This window comes from Bombus vancouverensis, chromosome 3 (assembly GCF_051014615.1).
Source record: "Bombus vancouverensis nearcticus chromosome 3, iyBomVanc1_principal, whole genome shotgun sequence".
Taxonomy (NCBI): Eukaryota; Metazoa; Arthropoda; class Insecta; order Hymenoptera; family Apidae; genus Bombus; species Bombus vancouverensis.
Window position 1 is genome coordinate 10,549,046 of NC_134913.1, and position 14,450 is coordinate 10,563,495.

Here is a 14,450-nt window from a genome sequence, read left to right on the forward strand (position 1 = left end):
CATATACATATCTATCTCATGTTTCTTACATTAATTTGAAAACAATACAAAACAAATCAATATTAATTAAATATAAATATTTAAACCATGAATTTAAAATCTAATTCGATAATATATGTTATATAACTATGTGGAGATATGTTATTAATATGTTTCGTTCTACATTTATAATTCTTGTATTTGTCTCTATTCTCTCTAGTTTGTTAATGATGATATTTATATTTATATACACACATAACAAATAGATTTATTCCGACCAATCGCATCGAGTATAATAATATTCAAGATTATTCCGCAATTCTGTATACTCCTTACCTAGCCGCAAGAGTGCAGCACTTATCGCTTGTTACGTCAGACAATAATGACGTGCTAATGGTTAATGGCTTCTACTTACTTGAGCTACCTTTATGAGAAAGCCAAATACAATCCAAAGAAAATTCATGAGATATGATGCATCGGCTAGTAAAACTATAAAAATATGATTGCCTGAACACTTAATTGTTACGATAGCTATTAATTTTTATCAAATTTTACTCGTGGCCTACGAAATATGTGTTAAAACTGTTTACTGAGCAACGAACGTAACCATTGTATTCATCGCTACATTGGATCACCTCGATGCAAAGAAACTCAACATTCAACGTGTTATTACAAGATTTATATTGCACGTGAGTACTTATACGAGACATCGGCTTATAGTTCCGTTAAAAACATTGACTAACTTTCTTTTATGAAAAGTGGGCAACTCCCTTGCCACCCAGTCGTTAACAATGGCGGCTATATTAGTTCGGCCGAAAAATTCTTTTCTGCAAAATATTCTTTAAACCGGAAAGTCATAAGTTTGTACTCGATAGATTTTTATTTTTACCTTGGAAATAGGGAAGTTTGTTAAAAATTACCGTTTTCCACTATACATATCGAAAAATCGTGCCGTTCGGAAATACTGTTACGTCGACTAATCTATGTATGTGGATGTATGTACGTATCGTCATACGTATGCGTATTATTGTCCATGTGTGTATAATGTCCATGATGATGTGTTGAAAGTATTAAGGAAAGCTGAAATATAATGCATATAATAATGTTCAAACCTTTTGGTTATATCAATTAAGGTTAAATTAAATGTAAAAAATTCATTTGTTTTGTTACTTCGATATTTTTGTAATATTTTTGAAAGTGAAATCTAATATATATAAAGTGTGTATTTCTGAAATTATATATTTATCTTTATGAGAAGGAATATGTAAGTAAGCTAATGATTTGTACAAATATTACATATTTTGAATTCTATATGTGTTATCTATAGTACTAAAGCATTGTCACTTATTTGAGTGCGATTCATTGTTATATACAGTTATGATACATACCTTACCAAAAAAAAAGAAAGTAAAATTGTTTAAACGAGTTATATATATGATTGCTTTCTTAATTTTGATACTTCTATTAATTCTGCCATTGTTATTTACCAGTAACATCCAGTGTGTTAATAAAGCAAATAAAGTATTACAGATTACTTTTATATATTAATATTATTGCATTTCAGTAGGTGACATGCCTAGCAGTCGTGATATTGAAAGAGCTGAACGTAATGGAAGATTTCGAGCACGCAGAAGAGATAGTACCAGCAGTGATATAAATCGACATAGTTTTGAAACATCTGATAAGAAGCATAGGAGGCATGGGAAAAATAAAAGTTCTGGGAAAAAGAAAAAGAAGAGATCAAGAGATAAGTCCGTAGAGAATGTTCCAACTGTAGCTTCTTCCATTGTTAAACCTTTGGTTGAATATTCAGATGTGAGTAGCGAAGACTTGTCTGAACCAGAAGCTGGGGAAATTCAGTCAGAAGATAGTAGAGGTAATAGCTATACAGATGGAGAAGTACCTGAAACAGTTTTACAAAGACGTTATTATGGAGGGAGTCCAGTACGTGCACTTGGTGCATCTCCTATTAGTCTTTCGCCATCTCCACCAGTTCAGCATAGACATGTTAATAGACATTATTCGCCAAATGAACAACAACCATCTGCAATGCATGGTGGAACACCTGAATATGAAGAAGAGTCTAGACGATATGCAAGAAGAAAAGAGAAAAAACACAAACGAGAAAAGAAGAAGAAGAGAAGTCTTAGTCCTTCATCCAGTACTGGGAAAAAGAAAAAACGAAAGTCTAAAAGGCATTCTCATAGTCTGAGTCCACATCACATAGCAGATGAAATTATCATAAGCCCCGAGCATGAAAAACCAATTGGAAATTGGTCAGAATCACCGCCTTTACCATTAAAAGATAGTACCTCGCCGATATCACCTGCTACACCACAAGAACAAAGGAGTTTAAGTGATGTAGAACTTGAAATAACAAGGCAACCTCGAAATGTAACTCCTCCATCACTTCCTCCAAGACCAACAGAATCACCCCATACCCCTTTATTACCTCCGAGAACGACGACGCCAGAGAATAGCAAAGCAAGTTTATCAACAATGAAACATACTCCTGAAAGACAAAAGCATAGTCCTAGTATCCATACGCGACGTAGTAGCATTAGTCCAGGGCCCACTATTAGCTCGAGTCGTAGGAGACCTCATAGTCCATCGCCACCATCAAGACGAAGGGACCATAGCCCAACGAGAAGAAGAGATTTTAGTCCAAGTCCAATGGTGCATAGACTTAGGCACAGTCCTAGTCCTTCAACAAGGCGAAGAGAATTTAGCCCAAGTCCTGTAAGTCACCGACGTAGAGATCCTGTTAATTCTCCACCTTCGAGTAAACGTAGACGGCGTGAAGAATCTGAAAGACGACATAGACATCATGAAAAAGACAGAAGAGATAAAAGGAAGTCGAGATCAACTAGAAGTCCTACTGGAAACAGGTACTATTTATTACATGATATAACAATTCTAAATCATTTGTTTTGCTATTGAAAATAATATTTCTTTTTTTTAGGTTACATTTACCTCTTTCTCGTTCACGATCACGAAGTCCTGGACGATGGCGAAAGTTACAATCACGATCTAGATCGCGTTCACGGAGAAGAAGCCGTACTCCAAAAAAATCTCGTTCTCCTAGCAAGTCACATAAATCGACAAGAAAACACAAATCAAAAAGTCCACGTCCTTCGAGGATACCTTCTCCCTCTCCTCATAGATCCAGAGCAAGAAGCCCCTCAAGTATCACAGCAAGAAATCTCCGAGTACAAGCAAAGATTAGCGAAACTAGTTTATTTGCTGAACTCGTGAAAGATAGAAACATGAGGGAATTAGCATACAAAAAGTTACAAGCAGCTAAGGAGAAGGCTGTTATTCAAGATGAAGTTCAAATTATAGAAGGCACTGATGAAAAAGATAGTAGTAGTGTATCTTCTGAGAACAAAGCATCCACAGACAATAAGGATAAGTACGTGAATCATAAAGACCAATTGAAGATAACAAATGAAAGTATGAAGCCTGTTGACCTTGTGGATATTCCTGTTCCAATATCGGATGACAATGGAATAGCGGGAAAAACGCCACCATTGCCAATTACACAAACTGTTAATGCACCAAATGTAATACCTGCAACTAATCAGCATATGTTTGTATATACTTCACCTACAACTACCACTAGTGTCTGTCCAGTGACTGTTACAAATAGTCCAAGTTTCCCAGCTGTTACAAATCTGCAAGCGCCACCATTGCCACAATCTGAGTCTGCAAATACAACAGGTTTAGTGTCTATGTCAGTGCCTATTCCTGTACCAGTACCTGTTCTCCCTAATTTATCTGTTCCACCGCCACCTATACCTATACCAGTTCCAGCACCAAATACAGCTATGTCTAAATTTAATCCTCCTAACAATCTAGTTCCTCTTAAGTCGGTAGATCCTCCTAAGCCTCCTATTGTAGCATTCAAAACTAAAAGTTTATCACGGTTACCATTACCACCTGGAATTAATCAAAATGATTTGGAGAGTATAGACTCACCACCGAGTCGATCTCCAAGTCCGCCTAGTAAGGCACAAATGAAATTCCCAGCTTCAACTACAAAACCACCGCAAAAAAAGAGTATTAAAGACTTACCTATGCCACCAGGTAAGTTTGTGATATAATAACATATGTAATTTTAACCTCATTAAAATAATATCTTTGTTATTATCTATTTCATTATCTATATGATTAATTGATGTGTAGTTGTTCCTGGATCAGAAGATTTAAGTGGAGAAGATGATCCAAATGCAACGCCTCCTCGTACAAAAGTTGAACGTGTACCACCAAAACCGAAATTAAAAAGACCAAAAATTTTGAAACGTAGAAGTTCTAGAAATTGTCATATGCCTATGTCGGCTTCGAGTGGTAAAGATTGGGGAGAACGCTCTGTTGACGTATTTGAAGTCATAGCTCAAATAGGAGAGGGTACTTATGGACAAGTTTATAAAGCTCAAGACAAACGAGCTGGTGTACTTGTTGCATTGAAAAAAGTTCGTCTGGAAAATGAAAAAGAAGGATTTCCCATTACAGCAGTACGAGAAATTAAAATCTTACGACAACTCAATCACAAAAATATTGTGAATTTGAGGGAAATAGTTACGGACAAACAAGACGCGTTAGATTTTAGAAAGGTATTATATATATTAAAATATATAATATAGGGAGGATAGTATTGCATATTACAATATTATAGGACAAGGGTTCATTCTATCTCGTATTTGAATACATGGATCATGACTTGATGGGTCTTTTGGAGTCTGGAATGGTTGATTTCAATGAAATGAATAATGCAAGCATCATGAAGCAGTTATTAGATGGATTAAATTACTGCCACAGTAAAAACTTTTTACATAGAGATATCAAGTGTTCTAATATACTGATGAATAACAAGTACGTAAAATGTATTATTAGTGAAAAGAAAATTTGTATTTCTACAATTGTATTTTTACAATTTAATTGTATAATTTTTGCAGAGGGGAAGTTAAATTAGCTGACTTTGGACTTGCAAGACTTTATAATGCTGAAGATAGGCAGCGTCCCTATACGAATAAAGTGATAACTTTGTGGTATAGGCCACCTGAATTATTACTGGGCGAAGAACGTTATGGCCCTGCAATAGATGTATGGAGTTGTGGCTGTATTTTAGGAGAATTATTTTCTAAGAAACCGCTATTTCAAGTAAGGAAATGACGATGAACTACATTTCTGTTAAAGAAAGAAATTGAATAAAAGATGATTATTTTTATCTTTTGTAAGGCAAATGTAGAAATGATGCAGTTGGAGATGATTTCCAGAGTCTGTGGTACACCGACTCCTGCCGTTTGGCCTTCTGTGATAAAACTGCCATTATGGCATACATTGAAACCAAAAAAATCACATAGAAGACGTTTACGAGAAGATTTTTCATTCATGCCAGCACCAGCACTGGATCTTTTAGATAAAATGCTGGAATTAGATCCAGAAAAACGAATAACGGCTGCTGATGCACTTAAAAGTGCATGGCTGAAAAATGTTCAACCTGAGCAGTATGTTTTCTTCTTGTATTTGAATATGTATACATAAAAAATATTATTTAAGTTTATCATGTAGTTAGGAATAGTAGCAACAGTATTTATGTAGGAATATAATTGAACAAACGTTGGAATACTTTTTTTTTATAGCTTTTTTGTACAAAGACTTTAACTATTGCCCATTCATAAGACCTGTATCTCTTATATAAAAATTAGGATGCCAGCACCTCAGCTTCCTACTTGGCAAGACTGTCATGAGCTGTGGAGTAAAAAACGAAGACGTCAGCAGCGTGAGCAACAAGAAAGCTCTGCTGGAAAGATGCCTCTTCTCCCTCTTCCAAATAAAGGAGGTCCCCATAAGGCTATGGAAGATCTGTCTGATGTCGGGGGGTGAGTAGCTGTAGAGAGACATATTGGCACAAACTAGGACGCGATATCCAGTACTGACCAGATACTAATTGCTTACACACGTAGATGGCTGTGTATTGCAGTTGTGCTTGGCATTTATTTTCTTAGCAAAATGCGTTGTTAGAGATCTTATTTAAAGAATGAAAACATAACTGTTGTAGTATCTTATTTTCATCGTCCGTTTGCATGTGACTTTCAATAATGGATAAAATAAGTTAATTTTAGTTTGATTCACAGTCGTTCAAACACGACGATGGCTATAGTGCAGAACAATGGAATATAGACACGAAAATGTACAGCAACGTTCTCTTTTCATGGGTTTACTACAAAGATTATGTTCTCTAATACTTTTCAAATACATGAAAATATTTTGAACGCATGTATTTAGAAGAAATACAAAATTTATAGCGATATGTTTTTTCACAACAAAATATATCATAATATAAAATAATATTTAAATACTCCTTAATAACTGCAAGAAATAATATCATAATATTATATATTAGTATCCTTTCAAAGTAATATCAAATATTATTTGTTTTGGAGGGTCAGCATTTATGTAAAAGGAAAATACGCGTTCCTCTTACAATGTGTTTGTGATTCAATTTAATTGCCTTTGAAATTAATTATATGAGCTTTAAAATTACGAGATATCTTTTATGTTTAATAATATTAAGATGATCAATAAGTAGCTAAATGTGTACATATTTGCTAATCTATGTTCATGTTAACATAGCCATGCATACATTATGACATGTTTGTGTAAATGAAAATGCACATATGTACGATTTTATATCACAGCTTATATATGCATTTACATAAGTGAATGTATATGCATATAATTACCAATATTCATGATTGTATCAATGATATACATCTCTAAAAGCTGAATTTTAAAATGGTTATATAAGAAAGAAAAGGAATATATATTAAGTATATAATTGTAAATAAAAAAGAAATTTCGTATGTTAATTTTCATATTAAACTATTAAATTGAAATGTCTACAAGCGCATGAAACGATACATGAAATGAATGAGCACAAACTATGAGAAAATAAACGATCTTTATAATATTTAAAGTCTTGGAGTGTAAATAGGTCAAATGGATACTAAGAAGAAGCTGATGGAAGATTGAAGACAATGGAATACAAGGAGCCAAGACTAAAGTGTGAATGTATTACGCGAAATATTAACATCACGGCCATCACCATCGACATTTCATTTTATTTACGTTAATTCAGTTTATTTGAACATTCACATCTATAGATCAGGCATATTTTAATTGATCATATTTTCGCAATTGTGTGTTATAGTTTGTTATTCTGTATTGTAGATAATTATCATAAGTTTCAATATACGAATGGCAGTATAGAATATTTGTTAAATATTTTCATGTTTTTGCATGTATTATGTATCAAAGCCATTCTTATAATGAAGTACGGGATATGGACAAACCTAATGTATTATCTTTGCAATGTAAAATAATATTGAATTTCTGTAATATAAAATATTTACAAAATGTCCATAGGCATCTGCCTAACATTTTTATGGACAATGAATTTCCAATGTTATTAAAATATTTTATCGTTTAATTTGTTTAGTCCCTTTCAATGTTTCTATATTTTTATTTGTAAACTAAGTAACCACACACACATATAATCCTTTGATAAAGTCATATCTGACAATGAACACTGGGACCTTGGGAATGAATGATAATACCAGTGTACATGATTATGTACCCTTTTAAAATGACATGCAAAGTACATGTTATTTCTCTACTTATTCCACAATAAGTTTGTACGAATGTTTAATACATTTATTATCTCAATGCAGAATGTACCAAAATAAATAATATATTGATATTATAAAAATATAATTTCACGCGTAGGTAAAATAAAATAAAAATTTCATTTCTGTGTAAACATTAAACAGCATTATATGATAATAAGATGATTCAAAAATTCATGCAGTTTATTATCACAAATAAAGAATATTTTATTATGACCTTTGTCATGAAGGTAAATGAATCAGATTATGGATGATTAATAATATGTGCTACTTCAAAATATTATCAAAGAAAAATATTGCTTTGTGATGAATCATTTTAATAAATTTGATGAATTTAAATAAAAACGGAAAACAGAATGGATCAATATAACAATATAAATCAATGTGTAAAATCATTTTTTTGTAAAAACGACAATAAAGTAAATATATTTTCCATTTTAGCTACTTTATTTAACATAAGTATGAATGATTTGGTAGTTTCAATTCATATTGATTTTAAACAAAATTATATACAAAGTACAATATAATGATTTCTAAGCATTGCATGTAGCACATATTACAAAATTTATTATTAAAATTTATCAATTGTATGATCAAATTCAATTTTCCAATATTTACTATTTTTATTGTATTTGTATATGTAATTATTATGTAACTGATAAAATATAAAAATATTATATATATTATATCAGAAAAAATACGTGTGTACAGAAAATATTATACATTGCAATTATATATAAATATATAAATACTAATTATTTTACTGTAGAATATTATATAAATAGCATACTTTTGGTTATGTACACATGTTACCTCTACTATACATATATATCATAATAATACTATATATAGTAGACATACATTAAATTAATTATTATTTATTTTACATTGTTAACGATAAATTATATTGTGGAATTCGTAGGAGACAACATAATACTTGAAATATAAAGTAACAAATAATTGTAAGTGAATACAAATTGGCAAGATATCTAATAAGAAAAACAATTATGTTTCAGGAAATAATGTTATTGTGGCAGAATGATAAAGGGCAAATTTTATAGCACTTATAAGAATATAAATAGGTAATAAATATTCCAAATCCGTATAATATATGTTTATACCCAGGGTGTCCAGTTTAATAATTCACACGAGACTTGGTTTTGCGTATCATATAACAAATTGGGCTTTATGACTAAAATAATAAAAGCTTGATCGTTTCGTGCAAAAAGGTTGAGGATGCAATGAATTGAACAATCACATTATGATCTTAATATCTATGATCCTTTATAAAATTGTTGTGTCATATCTCTTCACTTATACAGATATAAGTGATAAGTATGCAATAAATTGTGAAAAATAAAATTTACAGAATACAAATAAAGTTTGATATGCTGTGCCTATTAAATTGCATGTATATCCATAAAAAGTATTGATTTGTTAGTCTTGCTTGTTCGATATGCACGTTTATAAAACGTATTATCTTTTGCATGATTTCTATTAATTATGAAACAAATATTACTATTGGGTATCCATGTGTTATTGTCCATCTTAATAATATTTATAAGAATTTTATTTCATATTGTTTTATTAGCATTATTTTATAAATATTATTAATATATTTTATTCATTTCAAGAAATATTCCATTTTAATATGGTATAAATCATTATAGAGGTCATTTTATGGAATTATATATGTCGGAGATGAAAGGACAAATGTGAACCCGACATATATAACACACTAGAAGTTTATATTTATTATTAAATATATTTACTAATTACTTTATATATATAAATGTATATAAATATATATATACAATTTATATATATTTATATATGTTTTATATTCAATAAATTTATTTTAACATAACATTTTGTCATGTTCAATAAAACACTTGATCTTTACTTTTATAGTTTTTATGATATGCTTTTGACTTGATTTCAGGTCTTCCAAACGTTTAAAAATGGAAGCAGGTTACAATTCTCATCCAAATCGTCTTGATACGGAATCTTTCTATGGGGGAGATAATTTGTTCAACCAAAGCAGACCTTACATGGTCTCATCGCCATCATATTATTACACAAGTCCTCCACCTGTTACACCACGGCCCAAGGGAGATGTTAACAGACCTTATATGATCTCATCACCATCATATTTTTATGTTAGTCCACCATCAATTATGCCACGGCCCAAAGGAGATACTACCTCTCATATGCCAGAATTATACACAGAAGATAATCTTGTTCGAAAATTAAGTGCTCTCACAAATGTATTAAATCAGGGAAAACCAATTCGTGTTGAAGATCTCATGTCACTTCGATCAGATAATGAGGTACATATACTTGGATTATTGTTTCAAATACTTCATTTTTATAACTTCATATAATCATTAATTCTATAATATGATATTATTATATTGTTATAATATTTAATAGCATAACTATTATAATTCAAATTACAGAGTGACCCAAAAGTAGTACAATTACTAGGAGAATTGCATGCTGAACTACGACTTGCTGCAAATTCAAGATCAAGTGGACTAATAGAATCTCACCTTCCTGTACTAAATCCACTACCTTTAGGTAAGTTCCACTTATTTTTTCTTATATTTATGATATATTATTGTTTTATATTTTATTTTTGCAGATACAAATGCAGCACAGTCAGGAAATTTTGATGCACATGCAGTTTATGCTGGTGATGATGCAATGAGTTCTGGAAGGTGGTCGCAGGTGGCTACAGCTGGTGTTCGCAGTGCATTATTAGCGCTAATGTCGCGCTATGGTTTGGAAACTTGCAATCCTTCCCCTGTTATCACCCGACCCCCAGGTAAACCAACATCCAACCTAACACAAAACCTTTCCCTACCCTCGACTTCCTCTCAGTCAGCATTCAGCTCATAATGATCTGTATATATAACTCTTTACAGCGTTCTAAACTATGTTCTGTATAAAGTTGGAAAAGGTCTAAATTGCTATTTTTTAAATTAACTAGGCATGGAAGTGCAACTGCATCCAAGTTGTTTATAGACTCTACTATCTGTTCATAACTGTAAGTGCACATTCGGTGTATAATTGTATATAATTGATGTATTATTATTACGTGATCAGTTACTTAATATAGTACTTGTATCTTTAATAATAACAACATGCTCTTTATAGTCCACACTTATGCGACATATGAAATAAGAGCTTCAAAGTATTAATGTTTATCATCTTAGTTTATCACATTAAGTTTCATTTTCATATTGGAAATATTTAATACTTATGTGTGTATATATATATACATGAAAACACAGGTATAGTGTATGTACATCTAAAAGGTTCAAACAAAACGTTTGATAGATCAATATAGATACTTTTATCTTTTTCAAAACAAGAATTTGTTTTTAAACTATTTAGCGTTTACTACATATAGCTTTATGTTAGGTGATATATTTTGTTATACTGAATGAATTTGTTGAAAACGAATTAAAATATGAGGGTTGAAGGTATTTGAAAGAAAACTAAAATTGGATGCATTCTAAATGTTTATTTGTTGCATAAGCTTTTTTTTTTATATACGATGTCAAATCCTTATTTATTATGGAAATATTTACGGGATGTAATGTACATAATAATATCGAGACATAATAAAGAGATAAAAGTACACGAATATAATAGGCTTTTTTTAGGACAGAAGAACGAAATTAATTCAACTACATAAATTCGTATTTATAAATTAAGTATATCATAAATAAATAATTTTTGTTTGGTTAGATACTTACAAAGTTATGTCAAGTATTTCTATTTTTTTTCTTATTTACAAGAAATAATAAAATTGAAGTTTTCGGAGTTCTTTTTCAACATAATAAAAAACAGGATAAAAGAAAAATTAACGCAAGTTTCACGAACGTTTCAGATTGAAGTGATTGCAAGAGAAACACGTATACTACGAAAGTGAGGTTAGGACGTGTGCTTCTATACCGGCAAGCTGTATACAATATGTATGTGACGATATCATGGCGATTTGTGCTGCAGTTTAAAAAGAAACTGGCGACACACTAGATTATTCAGTGAAGTGATCAGCAGTATGGAGTATGGGAATGAATAATAAATTGTTTATTTTGTTGAGTTTGTTCGATTCTATGCACAGTGTGATAATAATATAATATAATAAAAAAAGACACAATGAATTAATTAACGACAAGTGAAAAAAAGGGACAGGGTATTAAGTTGTTTTAAAAAGAGAATTACCTAACCTCATTCATTTTACTGATGGCTTTGTCAGATGTTTTACAATTCGATTGTTCCATAGAGAATGAGATTGCGCAAAATGCTTTGAAGAATTTTACTAGAATGCTAGGAAAAGCATTCGAACAATATAAAAGTAAGTATATTTCTATCATATATATTGTTCTTATATTAGCAAATGGAGTTTCTTCGTTTATATTTCTTTCAGTTATTTGTTTAACTTACAACAACAAAGCTTACTTTTTTTAATTACAAGGAAATTACGCTTACGATCGAAAAATTATTCTTTATAGTTTCTGTATGCAATTTTATAATAATATATATTACTTAATTTTTGATTTGTTATGTACAAATTAAAAAAATAAAATCTTTTAAAAATAAAACATTCATAATGAAAATAATAATGTACTTTCATTATATATGTACATTGCTTTATATCATGAATGCAATTTTAAGTAAAAAATTTGTAGTTAAATTTATATATTTACACAACAGACTCTTATATTTACAGAGTTATGGAATGAATACTTAAAACTGCAGAAATATTGTGGAAACATTACGAACATTGCTGACTTTAAGATTCCATGTGAATTGTTTGAATCAGACATTTTTAGTAATAAAGATGTGTAAGTTTTAATTCTGTTGCACACTTATAATTTATAATGTTGTATTAGTAAGATAACATTATACATTGTTTAATGTTTTATATTTCAGTATTAAACCTGCTAATAACCAAGTATTAAAAAATACAAAAATATTTCCACACGAAGATATTAATTGTGATAATAATTTTAGAAACTGTGATTATATTTCAAATGTAGATAATGCTGTTTTAATTGATAGATCTGTTAAGTGCCAAATACAAGAAGATAAATTATTAAAGAGCCCAATACTTGTAAGGAAACATTCTAGATTTAAGAAGACTAATGTTATAAATAATCAGGTTAATCTAAAAAATTTTAAGAAAAATGAAATGAATTTGTGCCTACCAATAAAAACAGATATTTCTAGTTTAACAAACCTAAAAAGTGATATTATGCAGAATCCATTATCTCAAGACTCAAAAGAAAATGAGTGTTCAATTATCGAAAATAGCAATGATGAGATTAATACATCGATCAATACAACTAATACCAAAATGTCAAAAAAATTGGGAGTTAGTAAATCATACAATGTAGATACCACATTACTGAAAAATGGCAAAAATCATAGGCAATCAAAACTTGTACTTCTCGAAGATGAGCAATCAACTGATATTGTAACTCAAAAGAAGCATAACAGATCAGATTTTTTAACAGCACATGTATCACCTAGAAAAGGCATAAGAGAACAGTTTAAAAATTATAATAATTCTATAGAAGAGGACGTAATTCAAAATAGTCCAAATAAACGTATAAAGTTAAGTTCAAAAATGAGAAGTTTGAAATTAAAAAGGAAAACTCCAAAAAAAGAGATTAATCAACACAGTCTGGATCGTCATTTGCTACCTCTACAAAAATCTGTACAAGAAAATCGAACACATTTAATTACAGAGCCAAAAATATTTGATTTTTGTAATGAGAATGTTAACAGTAATGATAAGACACAAAAAAATTTTAATTCAGCAAAAGAAGAAACAGATTCCAATTCCTCAAGTAATAAAACGTTCTGTACTTTAGGGGAGTTATTGCAAGAACACTCTTCTTGTAATATAAATAAATTGAAAGAAAATGTACCTAAAACTAAATCTGTAAGAAGGACTCTTATGAATAGTTTTGATATGTAAGTATTGTTTACATAAATGCAAAACATTTTGTAAAATATATCAAATTTAATATATTTTTTAAGGTTACCCGCGAAAGAATATATATTTGATAAATCACCAAAGAAAAAGTCTGAAAGAGCACAGATGAATGGTGTTAGTTGTTGGCAATGTAAACAGGTAATATATAAGTTTAATCTATAACTTATAAAGAAATAATATAAATAATTAATTGAAATAATGTTAAGTGTAATTTATTTCTTCTTAATGCTGCAGAGATTGAACTGTAAGTCAATACTATATCAATCCTTTATACATACATAAAATAATATATAGGTTTATAAATGTTTATATGTATATACATATGTATGTATATGGTATGATTTGAATCATTTCACGGAGAAAACTTTTCTTTTAGTATTACACTAGTCTTGGGCTTTCTGAGGAAGAAATAAGAATGAGGCAAAATAAATGTTCTCGACACAGAACTAAATATAATGAAAGGAATGAAACACCTGAAGGTAATTTAATATATTTTTTATATTCTTAGAAGAACAGAATGATATATGTACTTAAATTCTGTGTATGCTCATATATTTCAGATTTTTGGAATCCTCTATTTCCTGATACTACTTCTGATTCTAGTTACTAAAATTGAATTACAGCGTGATGATATGGATTTATTTATATATACATATAAATATGTTATTATTATCTTACATATAATTATTTATTCTATTAGTTTGTAAACTTTAAGATAGGTATAAAATAAAAGTACAAATTGTATAGAGATTTTTAAATGTATAAAACTT

General features: G+C 30.0%; 2 protein-coding genes across 13 annotated transcripts; both read left to right on the forward strand.

Annotated features, from left to right (window-relative positions):
- Positions 1 to 144: 144 nt before the first annotated feature.
- Cdk12 (Cyclin-dependent kinase 12) lies at positions 145 to 11,777 on the forward strand. Of its 12 annotated transcripts, none has more exons than XR_004466112.2 (13): positions 813 to 978; positions 1,544 to 2,867; positions 2,942 to 4,065; positions 4,165 to 4,592; positions 4,655 to 4,851; positions 4,935 to 5,139; positions 5,218 to 5,486; positions 5,688 to 5,861; positions 9,610 to 9,997; positions 10,127 to 10,247; positions 10,312 to 10,494; positions 10,595 to 10,716; positions 11,566 to 11,777. XR_004466112.2 is itself a non-coding variant. In XM_033349264.2 (13 exons), the coding sequence occupies exons 1-12, from the start codon at positions 963 to 965 to the stop codon at positions 10,692 to 10,694; spliced, it is 4,464 nt and encodes a 1,487-aa protein (XP_033205155.1). In that variant the 5' UTR covers positions 813 to 962; the 3' UTR covers positions 10,695 to 10,716; positions 11,566 to 11,777. The 12 variants fall into 12 exon arrangements, 9 of the variants coding, with proteins under 9 accessions (XP_033205153.1, XP_033205155.1, XP_033205157.1 ...); XM_033349264.2 differs by having other exon boundaries at positions 10,660 to 10,716; XR_004466110.2 differs by having other exon boundaries at positions 10,312 to 10,716.
- Positions 11,778 to 11,921: 144 nt separating this feature from the next.
- LOC117165932 (uncharacterized) lies at positions 11,922 to 14,290 on the forward strand. The gene is made up of 7 exons (XM_033349461.1): positions 11,922 to 12,033; positions 12,409 to 12,523; positions 12,612 to 12,792; positions 12,862 to 13,658; positions 13,725 to 13,818; positions 14,057 to 14,159; positions 14,241 to 14,290. The coding sequence occupies exons 1-7, from the start codon at positions 11,922 to 11,924 to the stop codon at positions 14,288 to 14,290; spliced, it is 1,452 nt and encodes a 483-aa protein (XP_033205352.1).
- The last annotated feature ends 160 nt before the right edge of the window (positions 14,291 to 14,450 follow it).